The sequence below is a fragment of the Osmerus mordax genome, chromosome 8 (assembly GCF_038355195.1).
Source record: "Osmerus mordax isolate fOsmMor3 chromosome 8, fOsmMor3.pri, whole genome shotgun sequence".
NCBI lineage: Eukaryota > Metazoa > Chordata > Actinopteri > Osmeriformes > Osmeridae > Osmerus > Osmerus mordax.
In genome coordinates, this window is record NC_090057.1 from 8,495,833 (window position 1) to 8,511,425 (window position 15,593).

Below are 15,593 nucleotides of genomic sequence, written 5' to 3' on the forward strand. Positions count from 1 at the left end.
CACACACAAACAAACAAACACACACACACACACACACACAGACCCCCCCCCCCCACACACACACCCACATCCACCCTTTGACTCACATCCTCTTTGTTTCTCGAACATCAAATGTCTCTCTCAAAGTAGTTACACCAGCTCACTATTACAGGAAATCTGTAAATTCCCAGTTTTTAAGAATCAGTTTCAAAGGGCGAAACTACAGATGGCTGGTCTACACCTCTGGCCAAGACAGAAACATAAAAAATTGCATTTTAAAATGAGAATGTGGATATTTCCTTGTTTTATGTGGACAGTGTGTCCTAAACGGAAGACCATGTAAACCAATTTAATAAACCTTTAGTAAAGTAAATGCTGCACCATTGCTGGCCTTCTGAAGTTACATCTCTCTATTTGTCAGCATATGTGCTGAAGTGGACAATGACGAAAGGAAGCGGCCATGATTAAATGCAATTCAACATGTATTTGATAAAGATATACATTAAAACTGGGATAATCACACCATGCATATGGGGGGGGGGGGGTCACTCTGGGAAGCTACATTGACATGATGACATCACACTGGTAAGGGGGCCTCCCTCCCCGAGACAGACACTAGGTAGTGTCACTAAGTGCACGAGAGGGGTAGGGGGTGGATGGGGGCAGGGGAAGGCTAGGTGGGGTAGGGTCAGGTGAAAGAACAGGTTGTATTAAGCAGCAGAAAGGGGGTGTTCATGCGGCTGGGGGGCTGGCGGGGCAGGAGAGCGGCTGGACCCCCTTCACCTCCAGGGCCTTGTTGAAGTGGACCTCCGTGGTCTTAGAGGCCTTGGTGATCCTCAGGTTCCTCATACACCCTCCGAACGAGGAACTACCACTGCAAGCCAACCTGCTTCACTCCCTCTGTGGTACACGCACAAACACAAACATACACACACACATGCACGTACACACATGGGCAATAATGAGGAAGAGAGGAAAGGCAACCGGGTCAGTAATGAGATCTTTCACTCTTCAATCTTTTCAAATAAAAAAAAGAAAATGCTGGGGTGTGTTTGATGTGTGTGAGGGGGTCGTACCGGGGGAATCCCCCTACGTAGATGGGGTCATTGGTGTCTGCGGTGTTAGAGCGCGTGTTGGGGCTCTCAGCTTGGGACTTCTTGCCGTCCACTACCAGCTCCAGACGGTGACGCAGCTTCTGCGCGGAGACAGAATGCCATTGGCAGTCACAAAAGCCCCGCCTCCACGTCCGGCTGGTACTCTGCTGTGATTCGTCAGCTCCATTGTCAACATGGAATAGCAGCTACAGTGTGGGGGTAAGCAAAAAAAAAACACACAGTGTGTTAGTAGTGAGTGTGTGTGAGTATGTGTGTGTGTGAGTGTGCATGACTCTGTGTGTGTGGTGTGTGAGTGCACGACTGTGTGTGTGTGCACGTGTGCACCTTTCCATCCAGCAGCTCTATTCCCAGTCCATCTGTGGTTTGACTGCTGACCCCCAGCAGAACCCCACTGCTTTTACTGGTCCTGAAGTCAAGGTCAAAGGTCACATCCAGACCTACCCTGAATGACCCCACTGGATGGAGGAGAGAAATGTATGTCATTACATACATTACATTACCTGTCATTGAATCAGTTCCTACATGTTAGTTTTGACGATGGAATATGTTATCAGCTCCTGGTAACCACACGGGTCAGGTGGAGTGTGTGTGAGTGTGTGAGTGTGTGTCCTCACCTGCTTTCAGGTAGCCAGTCCCAGTAAAGTAGGTCCCTGTTTCTGTGTTCTCATAGCAGGTTCCCACCATGTGACTGGAGGTGGGCATGTCCAGGTCCAACACATCCTCCATCAGACGGAAGTTCCTAATGCAGCCATCGATGCTGTGGAGGACCTGAGCAAACAGAAACACACACACACACATGCACACACACACAGACACACACACACATGCACACACGTAGACAGTTCATCTGATTATTTTCTGTTATATGCTACTGGTTCCCTGGTGTGTGATGGCGGTGTGTGTTGCAGTACCGGCCCTATCCTCTTGGTGGTGTAGTTGCTGGGCAGACCTCCGATGTAGAGCATGCCCACCACATCCAGGATGTCAGCCTTCTTAGGACTTGTGGTCTGCTTGTTGAAACGCTGGTCTACAGACAAGATCCCTCTCTGTCTCTCACGCATCACACGGATCTGATAGACACACACAAACACACACATGCAGAGGTCAGGTTCAGGTCAATGGTATTCTCAGCCTCAGGTAAAGGTCACATAGAGCAGAGGTGACCCCTGACCTTATGCCAGTTTCCGTCGTTGATGGCGCGAGGCCACGGTTGTGGATGTGTTTCCATGGCCCAGGTCAAAGCCCAGGTGGGCCATCCCTTCTTTTAATCTGCAGAGAAGTAGGGAGAGAGAGAGAGAGAGAGAGAGAGAGAGCGGGAGAGAGAGAGGAGGAGAGAGAGAGAGAGAGAGAGAGAGAGAGAGAGAGAGAGAGAGAGAGAGAGAGAGAGAGAAGAGGAGAGAAGAAGAAGAAAGCAGGAGAGGGGGGGGAGCAGATGTTACAGAAAAAAGGAACTTGATTCCTGTAGAGTCTGTGTGGTTTTGATACAGAGAGACTGAAAGCAACAGTGAGATCGAAAAGAGAGAAATAGAGAGAGACAGGAAGCGACAGCGAGAGCGAGAGATAGATAAACAGACAGAGAGATAGAGATCTCTAGGTATCTAGGTAGATGTTACCTGGACCGTAGCAAAGTCAGCGTGGTTGTGTCTGGCCATGTAGAACACCAGGCCAGACTCCGCCCTGGTCCTGAGCTCAAACTCCAGGATGAGTCGGGTCTTCACCTTGGTGTCGTCGAAGGAGAACGCCATGTGACTGCTCCTGCTGAGACCAAACTGTTTTGGCCTTACCCACAATCCCCGGCTCTGCCTCTGCCACGCACCCCACCTAGGAGGGTGGGACAAACAGCTGTCAATCACCCTGGATGATTACATGATGCCTCTGGACTTCCAATCATCCAGTTCTTTTCCACTCTTGGAGTTGATCTGATGTTGACCACAAGATGGTGCTGTGGCCCCAGATATGCGGCACGTCTCCTATTGTACAAAGAAGGCTGCTTGAGAGAGACAGAGAAAGAGAGAGAGAGAAGGATAAACAGAGAGAAAGATAAAGAGATAGAGAGAGTGAGTGAGAATGAAAGACCAGGGACTGAATGAGAGAGCGGAGAGATGAGGTAGAGAAGCAGGATAGTTAAGTTTCAAGGCCACTTCTGTTTGTTATGCTAACAGGACGACACCTCCATCACGCTCTGGTGACCTTGCTGTGTGGGCGCTCAGTCACATCACGGCCAGCCTGTCTACCAGCGGCTGTGAGCCAGGTCAACCGCAACTCTGGAATGTTCTAGAACTATCTCCTTAGTGAGACTAGAATTCTGGAATGTTCTAGACATTGTTAGACTAGAATGCTGTCTCTAAAATGTGAAAGACAGGCAGAAGGCTGCATGTGTGTATTTAAGTAGGTTAACATTTGGCACACACACACACTCTCACATACACACACACACACACAAATGAAGTGTGTGTGTGAGCGGTTAGGGAATCGGGCTAGTAATCTGAAGGTTGCCAGTTCGATTCCCGGCCGTGCCAAATGACGTTGTGTCCCTGGGCAAGGCACTTTACCCTACTTGCCTCGGAGAAAATGTCCCTGTACTTACTGTAAGTCGCTCTGGATAAGAGCGTCTGCTAAATGACTAAATGTAAATGTAAATGAAGAGGTAGGCAATCTTGGCATGTGTGTGTTTGGAGTTTGCATGATGAAGAACCTGCTGTTCGGAATTACGGGTCATGTGTGTAAGAGGTGTGGTGAGTGTAAGAGAAACAGATGTGTGTGTGTATGTGAGTACCAGATTGTCTGGGCGTGTCTCCAGGGAGGGGCTGGTAAGCAGAGGGGGGGCAGCGGGGTGTGACAGGGGGCGGGTCCTAAAGCAGCACGAGGGCGGGGCATACAATCAGTGGGTTAACAAGAAATATACACAGCCGATCAGAATGGCCACAGCATGCATATCAAATACTAGACTCCAATCAGATAGAGGCCATCATTTGAATGGTCAGCAGGATGAAGAAAAAGATCAAAGTGAATGAAGGAAAGAAAACTTTGGTCCCTGAAAATAATCTGTTAATAAAGGATCAAAACAGGATCAGTACAGAATCATTAAATAATCAGTGGAGGATCAATACATATTCACTAGTTCTTTAGATATGTTTGCAATATCAGTCATTCTATTGTATTAGAGAAACATTGAGGAGGTAGAGAAAAATAGAAAGAGGTACAGTTAGAGAGAGAGAGAGAGAGGGAGGTAGAGAGACAGAGAGAGGAAGTGAGAGGGAGGTAGAGAGAGAGAGAGACTGAGCGGTAGTGAGAGAGGGCTAAAGGAACAGAATGATAAACAGTCTGTCATCTCTGCAGCTTCACCTCTGCAGCAGAGTTAATGGACTGGAAAACTGCTCCCGTCTTTACCCCCTTGCTCTCCCTTTCACTCTTTCTCTCTCTCTCTCCCTCCCTCCCTTAATCCCCCTCCAGATTTCTCTCCCTCACCTCCTTTCCTCTCCCTCTTTCTAACCCTCTGTCCTATCTCTACCTCCCACTTTCTCCCCTCCCCTCCCTCCCTCCCTCCCTCCCTCCCTCCCTCCCTCCCTCCCTCCCTCCCTCCCTCCCTCCCTCCCTCCCTCCCTCCCTCCCTCCCTCCCTCCCTCCCTCCCTCCCCTTTCATCCATTCCTCCCTCCAGCCCTCTGAAACCTGAGACGGACAGTACAGATACAAAGACTCTATCCCTGGATGAACAGAAAGCCTGTAGACTATGTGGTGAGGTCGATACATCCCAGATTTGATTTCCTTCTATGAAGGAAAGAATCAAGAAAAAGCAAGGTGTGTGGAAGGGGGTGGGGTGACCTACAGTGGACGAGGCGGCGGGGGTCACGGGGGCCGGGGTGGAGGGGGCTGGTACAGGTTTGACAACTTCCTCTTTTTTAGGCTCCTCCTCTTCCTTCTCAGTCTCCTCCTCCTCTGGGAGGGGCAAAGGTGGTGGGGGCGGGGCCAGGTTTGGGCACTGGCCAATCTCCGCGTTCTCGAATGCCACTGGCTGGGAGAAGTCTGCTAGGCTGGCGGGGAGAGAATGAACACACACCATGTTTAGCACACACACACACACACACACAGACACGAAAGTGTGTTAATGGCTAGCGGGGTGAGTGGTGTAATTATGAGGCTATGAACGGGGACAGACACATTTCACCTGTCCAGTCTGAGGACACTAATGTGTGTGTGTGTGCTCTAATGGGGTGGCCCATCATTAGAGTGGATGGGATCTGGGTCACCACACGAGTTATGGAGTCAAATGATGTTGTCTTTCCATTTAGTCGACATGTCATCACATTCAGTGTTGGCCTGCTAGTTCTAGAGCAGACAGAGAGAGCTGAGAGAGAGAGAGAGAGAGAGAGAGAGAGAGAGAGAGAGAGAGAGAGAGAGAGAGAGAGAGAGAGAGAGAGAGAGAGAGAGAGAGAGAGAGAGATGTGTGCTGGTGTGGTACTGTGTATGTACTAGATGTCAGTAGACTCACATTGTGTTGACCATGAGGTTCCAGATGCAGCCCTGGAATGGAACGTTCGGTCTCTGAGAACTCTGCTCCACCTCCGCTGGGATTCCTCCAATGAACACACGCTTGATGGTCATTGGCTGGTCGTTGGGAAGACCCGCCTCCTTCTTCTCTTCCTCATCCACCTGCAACGCAAACGACCTGGAACAGGAAACATCCATAGTCAGTTCGGGTCAGGAACAGGAAACACAATCAGTCAGGTCCATACCAATCCACACACCCACACACACACCTTCCTGGCTGTCTCAGGATGCGTAGTGAGTGTTCTCGTCCATCGTGGAGGATCCCCTGGTCGGGCTTGCGGACCACCCTGCGCAGGCTGTGGCTCCCAGAGAACACCAGCACCTCCAGAGAGCCCTTACTGAGCTGCACTGCCAGGAAGGACTGGGCAGACACACGCAGAAGGATGGCATCTTTATTTGACTGAGAAGAAGAACACACTCTACAGTGTGCTGATGTGCATGGACTGTATGTACCCAGACGTGTGTGTCCAGGTGTGTAACCAGCCTTCTACCCTGCCGCACACACACACCTTTCTCCCTGCTCTGACTACTGACCGTCTCATCAACATAAGAGCTTTCAGATCACGCTCTCAGCAGTTGTGTGCGTCTGTGAATGAGCGTGTGTGAATGAGTGTGTGTCTGGGAGAGAGGGTCAGAGTTGAAGCTAAAGTCTATCTAATCAGGTGGGCTTCCTGCCAGTCTCTCAGCCTGAAAGCATATTAATATGAGATTAAGTGTTCTCTGGGTGAGAGCACATGAGGAGCCTGCATAAAATAAACACATTTACATGTACAAAGTTTCTGTACTAGTGTGAGTGGGTGGGTTGTGAGTGTGTGCAAGCTATGTGTGTGTGTGTATTTGTGTACCTCGCCAGATTGTCTGCGTCGCCTCTTCGGCAGCTGAGCCAGCACAGGCTCCTGTGTGTGGGACCGGCGGTGCCCCCGGTGCCCAGGAAGATGATGCCATGCTCTGACTTGGTGCTGAACGACAGACTGATCTCCGTGGCGACAGCGAAGGACAGACCTGAAAGCTCGATAAAGCCCGGCTTGGAGAAACTGACTGTGTGGAGGTTCTGGATGAGAGGAGGCGGGAGGAGAGGACATGAGTAGAGGTTAGTGAAGCACCTCAGTGGAGCCGCTCTTGGTCCGCCCCTTCCTTCCTCCCTTCCTCCCACCACCTCCCCGAACCCTAACCTCAGCAGAGCAGCCTTTGGTCAGTCCAGTGTAGTCGGAGCTGCTGAGGAGATAGTAGGGAGTTCTGGACACCTCAATGTCTCTCATGCAGCCTGCATACTTCTGCTGAGTCACCTCCGACCTGCGGGGGAGGACGAAGGGAGAGATGACCGGAGAGAGAAAGGGGGCCAGACAGAAGAGAGAGGAGGAGGCTCAGCCAGTGATGGTACAGCGAGTGAAGGTAAACATCATCGCATCAAGAGGTGAGCAGCCGGGTGAGCAGCCGGGTGAAGAAGCATCTGCCAGCTCTCTAGGAAGCACTAGCTACAACAGAGCCCTGACCCTGACCTTGACCCTGACACTGACCCCGACCCTCCCTGGACCTACACACTAGCTAGGCTGTGTATGTAGGTCCGACCTGGACAGCCAGAGCAGGGGAGCATGGAGGTGAGAGAGCAATTGTGACTAGTAGGGAAGAGGAGAGTAAAGAGTGAGAGGAGGTGTTGTGGTGTGGTGGTTCTGTGGTGATTTATTAATTATTAAAAAAAAATATATATATACAGTATACATATATAAAGTATACAGTATGTACAGTATAGTATATAGATGTAGATCTAGAGATGTAGTAGAGATTCGGCTAGAGATATCTCTACTGGAGTGATTAACATGGGTTACCTTGACTTGAGACTGTAGGAGAAGAAGATAAAACAAGTGTTTCAGGTTAACAGACTAAGTGACAGTGTTGGACTTTGACATATATTCTTTTGAACCGTTACACTTATAACTCTTGAGGATACACCAAAAACAGGAGCTGTTAATGTGACTCTGAATATGGCTCTCTGAATGTGATTCAATGTGAGTCGGAATGTGTCTCTCTCTATTCTTTGTGACTCTCTGAATGTGACTCTGTTTGAGACGCCCCCCTGCTGTACCTGTAGTTGCCGATGGTGGGTAGGCCTCCAAAGTAGATCCTCTCTGTGTCTCGGAGGTTGAGTCCGGTAGCAGAGCCCAGTGACGTCACCAGCAGCTTCTCCTCCTCATTGGAGTCCATGTCCACCACCGTCACCACGGCTACGGTTGACATGACCTCTCATGAACATACACACACTGTGTTTTGTACACAAATATTTGACTAATGAGACTGTAAGTGTGTGGGTGGGTGGGTGTGTGTGTGTGTGGTCAGTACCTTGTTTCTTGTTGCGGGCCATGGTGAGGGACTTCCAGCGTCCATCGTTGTGTTTCTTAGAGCTGCTGGCAGAGCCAGTACCAGAACCCAGATCATAACTGACCTTCAACCTCCCATCCACCAGCTCTGCACTCATGAAGTCCTTCTAGAGAAGGGCGAAGGGGTGAGGAAGGGGGGGGAGGAGGAAAGGGGGATTTGAGTCAGAGAGGAGAGGAGAGTGAGGACTAGAGATGGATCTGATTTGACATACATTGAAACATACTGTAAACAAGGATTTGGTTTGTGTGTGTGTGTCAGCAGATTACCATGTCCTTGGTAGCGAGATACATCAGCAGGGAGTTGGAGGAGAAAGTGCGGAACTTGAACATCACCGTGGAGATGTTAGGGTTCCACCTGGTGGGGCGGCTGACTGCAGCGTAGCCCTCCCATCAAACTGGACCATACCCTCTGTGTCTGTGGACTGGGGGCTGCACACACACACACCCACGCGCACCACACACCACCCGCGCACACGCACACACACACACAAACCTTTAGGTTTGATGGCAGGGATTCACAACTGTCTTTCAAGAGATGAATCCCTCCTCTCCTCTTCTCTCTCTCTTTTCTTCTCCTCTTCTCTCCCACCCATCTCTCCCTCGCCAGCCTTCTCTTCTCCTCTCCTCTCTGTCCCTCTTCCATCCTCCTCTCCTCACCTGACCACACAGCCCTTGCAGTCCCCTTCTCTTTCTCTGTAGTTCCAGAGGCCGATGGGCTTGTTGTCCAGGTACGTCTCCCCCATACAGCCTGAGAAGGTAGTGGTCTTCACCGCATCTGCTTTCTACAACACACACACACACACAAATACACACACAGGTTTGTCATTAGGAGGGGCCAGTCAGTACAGTTGTGTAGAGGGCCGTTGCCAGCAGACAAAGCTCGAGTCCTGCAGGTGTGTTTACCTTGACAGAGCCCAGGAGTCCTCCTACAAACAGGTAGGCCTTCTGATCCACGTCCAGGATGGTGAACTTCTCCGGAGCGTTGGCGCTGCGGGGGGTGGGCAGGATGCCCGCTCTGGTGCCCTCCAGGGCCTGCACCTTGATGGTGCCATTCAGCCCGTTCCTGACCAGTCGGAGAAGCAGTGGGGAGAGAAGCTTGTAAGTGAGTGAAACGTCTGTGGTTGTGTGTGGGTTTGTGAGTGTGTGTGTGGGTTTGTGAGTGAGTGTGTGGTTGGGTTTGTGAGTGAGTGTGTGGGTTTGTGAGAGAGGGTGTTTGTACCGGGAGGCTTCTATGCGGTGCCAGTTGCCATCGTTAATAGTGAGGTCAGGATACTCAACCCTCCCGACCCCTGACCCCACGTCCCACAGGAAGTTCACCTTCCCCTTCCTCATCTCTACAGCCAGGAAGTCAACCTGGAGAGAAGAAGACAAGAGGAAAAAAGAGTAGAGGAGAGAGGAGGGGAGGGTAGGCGAGAATGGAGAAGGTTTATAGCTTCACTTGTCTCCAGTGATTGGAGAGCAGAGTAAGAGCTAACTCTTCATTCCTGCATTCAGGCTCTTCAGGCAGACAGGAACCAGGCAGACAAAACAACAGGCAGGAAAGGTGCCTCATGGGAAATGAGCCACCAAAATGTCCAGTTTGAACTGCAGGCTAATTGCTGTGGTCGCTGTTCTGTACATGGGATATGATCACATACACACACACACACCCACACACACACCACACACACATAGACCTCCAGGGGATCATAGAGCAGACTAATAAGCTAGTGATTCAGTGTGACGGAAAACTGATGAGTGTGTGTATGTGTGTGTAAATGTGTGCGTGTGTTTTTACGTGTGTGTGTCTAAGTGTGTGTGTGTGGCATGCGGAAGAGCACAGCTACAGTGATCCTGGATTAATTGGAAATTTTCCAACTCTGCAAACTAACTCTGATAAATGATAGTAATATGGAACAACTCTCTTACATTGCAACTGACTGCAACCGGATGCCCAGGGACACCACTTAGTTAAGATTTACTGAGATAGTTGTGTTTACACATACAAACACGCACACAAACACACACACACACACACACACACATTAGATGCTTTTTTGGTCCACCAATTACATTAATGGTAAAGTAATTTACAGTAAAGTGTAAACTGTTACAGACATCACCGATAGTCTAACACACCTTATCACATCACCCATCACCCTAATGGAACCTCACACACACACAAACACACACCCAGACAAACACACACACCCAGTTCTTACATATTGAGCACTGCCCAGATAGAAGAGCAGGTTATCAGGAGTGGTGGTCTTGACGTTGAGGATGATGGTGTTGTAGCGGCCCTTCTTGATGTCAGGCCGGTAGGCACGGATACAGTCTCCACCCGATGACACAGACACCTTGATCTGAGAGAGCAGATGAAGGGGGGGGGGGGGGGGGGGGGTTAAAACCCTGATACACAACCACAGTACGAGGAGAAGGGTACAAAGAGGAATAATGTGTGGGATGAGGGTGATGTTGATAGAGTGAGAGAGAGGGGGAGAGATTGGGATTAGGGTGATGTTGATAGAGTGAGAGAGAAGGGTCAGAGATTGGGATTAGGGTGATGTTGATAGAGTGAGAGAGAGGGGGAGAGATTGGGATTAGGGTGATGTTGATAGAGTGAGAGAGAGGGGGAGAGATTGGGATTAGGGTGATGTTGATAGAGTGAGAGAGAGGGCAGAGATTGGGATTAGGGTGATGTTGATAGAGTGAGAGAGGGGGAGAGAAGGGGATGAGGGTGATATTGATAGAGACAGAAGGGGAGAGATTGGGATGAGGGTGATGTTGAGAGAGTGAGAGAGAGGAGGATGATGATGAGGACTGTCTTACGGAGTTGGCTTGTTTCCTGGCCTGGTTGATCAGCTCCTTGATCTGAGAGATGTTCTTCTTTTCTTCAGGTTGTCCTGCAGCTCTCTGATTGGCTTTAACTTCTCCAGCAGCCTATCAGCTTCATCCTCAAGGTCCTTGACCTTTGCCCCTGCAGCATGGACTGGTGGACAGACAACCAGGAGAGACAGACAGACAGACAAACAGACAGGAGAGACAGACAGACAGACATACATACAGAAGGACAGACAGACAAGTAGAGAGACAGACAGACATGTATTGAGGCAAACAAACAGGTAGGCCGACAGGTATAGAGACAGACAGGTATAGAGATATACAGGTATGAAGACAGACATGTATAGAGACAGGCAGACAGACAGGCAAGGAGACAGACAGGTAGAGAGACAGAGGACAGGGGTCAGGTACAGCATCAGGTTGTTCTCTCCAGAGTACAGTACGAGCACGTCTGTTAGACAGCAGAGAGATGAGACTGTCGGAATAACTCAATCAGCAGCATTAGAGCTGTGAAGGCAGAAAGCTGTTAGCAGAGATGAGGTAAGGAGACAGCATCCATGATTACACCACAGTAGTGCTGCTGAAGCATACATTACACTAACAAGCTTAGAAGAACTGCAGCGCTGGATGGGAAGGAAGAGGAAGAGGAGGGAAGAAGAGGAGAGCACGGGAGAGGAGGGGGAGGAGATGGAAAGGAGGACGGGATGAAAGAGAGATGAAAGAGAGTGGACGAAGAGAGGAGGAGGAGAGAAGGAGAGACCAGTGCAGAAATAAATGGTGTGAGTATGGGAGAAGAGGGTAGAGAGTAAGGAGAGAGTAGAGAGAGGAAGGAGAATGGAGAAAGTGGAGGGGGAGAGAGTAGGGGAGATAAGACACTACACAGAGGGAAAGACAGCAGAAGGCTGCGATCCAAAGAATCCATGCAGTAGGGATGTTGACCTAACATAGCTCTGATGGCCTGCTCAAGTTACATTAAAATATTGTAATCTAATGTACTGTAAATGTCCTTGTTAGAGTGACTGATGTTATGTAAAGGAATGTTTGAGGAAAGTATGTTGTAAATATTTTCGAAAACGTGCAGAGCAGCTCAGGTCCTGCCGAAGCTCGTCATAGTGACTGATGATGAAGGTCGTCATAGTGACTGATGACAAAGGTCGTCATAGTGACAGATGGTGAAAGTTGTCATAGTGACAGATTGTGAAGGTTGTCATAGTGACAGGCGAAGTAACAAAAGGCATACATACTGATGGCTGTTGGGTACAAAAAGAAACAAAAACACAAAGGAGAGACAGGAAAACACGGGTGAGGATGCAGAGCGTCACTGTAGAACAAAACATTACGCCAGCCAATGGAATAAGATCTTACTGTTCCTGCGATATAGCATTGCCAATGAATGCCTACCCACATTTATGGATAGCCAATGAGAAGATATTTAATTGTTCCTTTAGTAAAGCATTACCAATGACTGCCCACTCACATTAAATATAATTAAGGATAGCCAATGAGAAGAGAAATTACTGTTCCCATACTAAAACATTGCTAAATCAGCTCTAAGTGTCCCTTGATGCTACAGTACAATCGAGTAACGCTAATCGTCGGGAAACGTAGTCAGTGAGAGCCTTCTTACTGTTCTTCTCCGGGTCCTGGATCATGTTGTTGGCTGTGTTGACGTGGTCCTGCAGCTGACTGTAGTTCTCTGCAGCCCCAGAAGCCCCAGGTTCAGGTCCTTCAGACGCTCCAGGACATCGATGGCCGTGTCGTTTGGCCTCCCCCGCCTTCACCTTGGTGGCCTGGAGCTCAGCGGCCGTGTCTACAACACGCACACACACACATACAGTACACATGGATTTAGTTCGACACACATGTTTGTGTGTTTGTATGCGTGTATGTGTTAGTGTGATAGTGATGTCTTAGATCAATAGAGTGAACACAGCAAGGTGAGAGGCCACGTGTTCTTTCAAACCCAACCTGACACACATCAATACGGCAAGGCTGTACACACATGCTCACACAAATGCTCTCTCACACACACCTACACATACTGTACACACACACACATTTACACGTAATCACACCAATCCACATACCGTCCACACACGCAGCAGCGTGTGGGATTTTTTGCAGTGCTTACCGGAAGGTAAGGCGTTGAGTTTGTCCATGGTCTGGTTAAGAGCCTTCACAAGGTCTTTGTTCTTCTGGCCTGCAGCCTTCAATCTTGCCTGCATGCTACCCACACTGTCACATTCTCTGTAAAACACACACGCAGACACACGTACACATACACATACAGTAGATAGTAAGCCAACATTCCCTCTTCTCCATCACAGAGCAAGAGAGAGAGAGAGCGAGGGAAATGGAGAAAGGGGGGAAGAGAAAGGGGGGTGGCCCATACCTTTCAACACCAGCCAACAGGGCTCAGCTGGTGTGTTTGATAGAAACAGAACAGATTACAGAGAGAGAGTGAAGGAAAGGACATACAGGCAGTGACTGAGTCTGAAAGAAAGAAAGACAGAGAAAGAGACAGTGAGAGAGCAGACAGAGAGAGTGAGAGAGAGGGAGAGAGAGGGAGAGAGAGAGAAAGGGAGAGACAAGAGGGAGAGAGAGAGAGAGAGAGAGAGAGAGAGAGAGAGAGATGAGAGAGAGAGAGAGAGAGAGAGAGAGAGAGAGAGAGAGAGAGAGAGAGAAAGGGGGACCATTCCTGTACCTTTTACATCGTTCTCCAGTTCCTTGGCTTGTTTCCACAGTGTGTTGCTGCTCTGAACTGAGTTCTTGGCGTTCTCCTTCAGAGAACCTTTAGGTCCGGAGGCCTGCACAACAGCAGGGAGGGCTTGGAGTCACAACAATGGATTATACACACACACACGCAAGCACACACACCCACCATCTAAACATTCACTGCCTTAATGAAATAGCTGGAGGAATCAACAAAGAATGGAACATTGTCTGTTTAGGACATGCAGTCTGGATCAGCGGGGTGTGTATGTCAGTTCTGTGGGGTGTGTGTGTCAGTGCTGCGGTGGGGGGTGTGTCAGTACTGCGGGGGGGGGGGTGTCAGTACTGTGCGGGTGTGTGTGTCAGTACTGCGGGGGGGGTGTCAGTACTGTGGCGGGTGTGTGTGTCAGTACTGTGGTGGGGGGTGTGTCAGTACTGCGGGGGGGGGGGGGGGGCAGTACTGTGCGGGTGTGTGTGTCAGTACTGTGGTGGGGGGTGTGTCAGTACTGCGGGGGGGGGGTCAGTACTGTGCGGTGTGTGTGTCAGTACTGTGGTGGGGGGGGGTGTCAGTACTGCGGGGGGGGGGGGGTCAGTACTGTGCGGGTGTGTGTGTCAGTACTGTGGTGGGGGGTGTGTCAGTACTGCGGGGGGGGGTGTCAGTACTGTGCGGGTGTGTGTGTCAGTACTGCGGTGGGGGGTGTGTCAGTACTGCGGGGGGGGGGGTCAGTACTGTGCGGGTGTGTGTGTCAGTACTGTGGTGGGGGGGGTGTCAGTACTGCGGGGGGGGGTCAGTACTGTGCGGGTGTGTGTGTCAGTACTGTGGTGGGGGGGGGTGTCAGTACTGTGGTCCTGCATGCTGCTCTCCAAGGTGTTTGATGTACAGGCAGCCTCTGGCAGTGTCAGAGCTGGAGAGGAGAGGTACTGGATTATGCATCATGTCACTCCCTGCTAACTTAGTATGAAAGAGAACAGCGTGTTCAAAGAACTCTCTCTTTCTCTCTCCCTCCATCCATCAAATAAGAGGAAGAGGGGGAGAAGGAAGAAGACTAGAGAGAGAGGAGATGAGGTGGTGGAGGGAGGGATGGGCTGAGGGAGGGTGGAAGTGCGCAGACAGAGAGAAAAGGCAAGAGATAGGGGGGGATGGAGCAGGTGAGAGAAAAGAGGAGTGAGGGACTGGGGGATAGAGGTACGGAAGGATGGAGGAATGCATGGAGGGAGCAGGTGAGTGCCTGGCGAGGTGAAGGACGGGGGCAGGGGGATGGGGGGATGGAGGAACATTGCTGGAGGAAGTGTAGAGAATAGAGAGACAGGAGGTGGACTTTGATCTGTCAGCCGTGACTAATGGAACTGAGGACAGGAACACTAAGGTTTCAACAGCCAATCTCTGCTGCGCAGCCCTCTGGAGTGTGTGTGTGAGAGTGCGCCCTTGTGTGTACTCCCGCAGGTGTGTGCGTGTGTATTCTTGCAGGTGTGTGCTTGTGTGTGTACTTCTGCAAGTGTGTGTGTCTACCAGCTGAAGGGCCTCAGTGGCACGGGCCCGTGCAGCCTGGCCTCCCTCTCCGCCTCATCTATAGAGTCCTTGATGTTGCTGTAGGCCTTGAAGGCCGCCGTAGCGTTGAACGACAGATTCTTTGCCTCAGCCAGGATACTGCGAGGAGAGAGGAGGAGAGCAGCACAGAGGGGAAAGGAAGAGAGGAGGGGGATGACAAGGGAGAAGAAGGGGAAGAGAAGAACAGAGGAGAAGGCGATGGGATAAGAGGAGAGGGTTTAGGCGTGCACGCGTGTGTTTAAGCGCATCTCTAAAGGTTTCCAGGAAAAGCCTGTGGGAGGACTGACTCTGTATGTGTGTGTGTACCTGTCCAGGATGGCTGAAGACTCATTGAGCTGGCCAGCGTGGTGTTCAGCCCGCTGCAGTAGAGAGTTGAGACTGTTGTCGTCCAGGGCCTTGCTGAGGTGACTGACCCGGTAGTCTAGCTGGTCGTGCAGAGGCCCCAACTCTCCCTCCATCTGCTCCAGGTCCTACGGGGGGGGGACGACGAC

The 15,593-nt window shown here is 50.5% G+C and overlaps 1 protein-coding gene across 1 annotated transcript in view; it reads right to left on the minus strand.

Moving 5' to 3' along the window:
* Positions 1-443: 443 nt before the first annotated feature.
* lama2 (laminin, alpha 2) overlaps positions 444-15,593 on the minus strand; it is a 66,100-nt gene continuing 50,950 nt past the window's right edge. The window contains 35 exon segments of the mRNA XM_067241725.1: positions 444-877; positions 1,056-1,279; positions 1,419-1,549; positions 1,709-1,862; positions 2,006-2,164; positions 2,266-2,298; positions 2,300-2,361; positions 2,707-2,915; positions 3,025-3,064; positions 3,871-3,946; positions 4,922-5,126; positions 5,585-5,761; positions 5,853-6,004; positions 6,489-6,553; positions 6,556-6,694; positions 6,816-6,936; positions 7,470-7,481; positions 7,727-7,865; positions 7,981-8,125; positions 8,286-8,404; positions 8,407-8,447; positions 8,676-8,800; positions 8,922-9,081; positions 9,238-9,371; positions 10,220-10,363; positions 10,830-10,889; positions 10,892-10,989; positions 12,469-12,537; positions 12,540-12,603; positions 12,605-12,651; positions 12,973-13,086; positions 13,546-13,648; positions 15,064-15,101; positions 15,104-15,201; positions 15,409-15,572. Coding sequence (XP_067097826.1) covers positions 712-877; positions 1,056-1,279; positions 1,419-1,549; positions 1,709-1,862; positions 2,006-2,164; positions 2,266-2,298; positions 2,300-2,361; positions 2,707-2,915; positions 3,025-3,064; positions 3,871-3,946; positions 4,922-5,126; positions 5,585-5,761; positions 5,853-6,004; positions 6,489-6,553; positions 6,556-6,694; positions 6,816-6,936; positions 7,470-7,481; positions 7,727-7,865; positions 7,981-8,125; positions 8,286-8,404; positions 8,407-8,447; positions 8,676-8,800; positions 8,922-9,081; positions 9,238-9,371; positions 10,220-10,363; positions 10,830-10,889; positions 10,892-10,989; positions 12,469-12,537; positions 12,540-12,603; positions 12,605-12,651; positions 12,973-13,086; positions 13,546-13,648; positions 15,064-15,101; positions 15,104-15,201; positions 15,409-15,572 — 3,987 coding nt within the window. The 3' untranslated portion in view covers positions 444-711.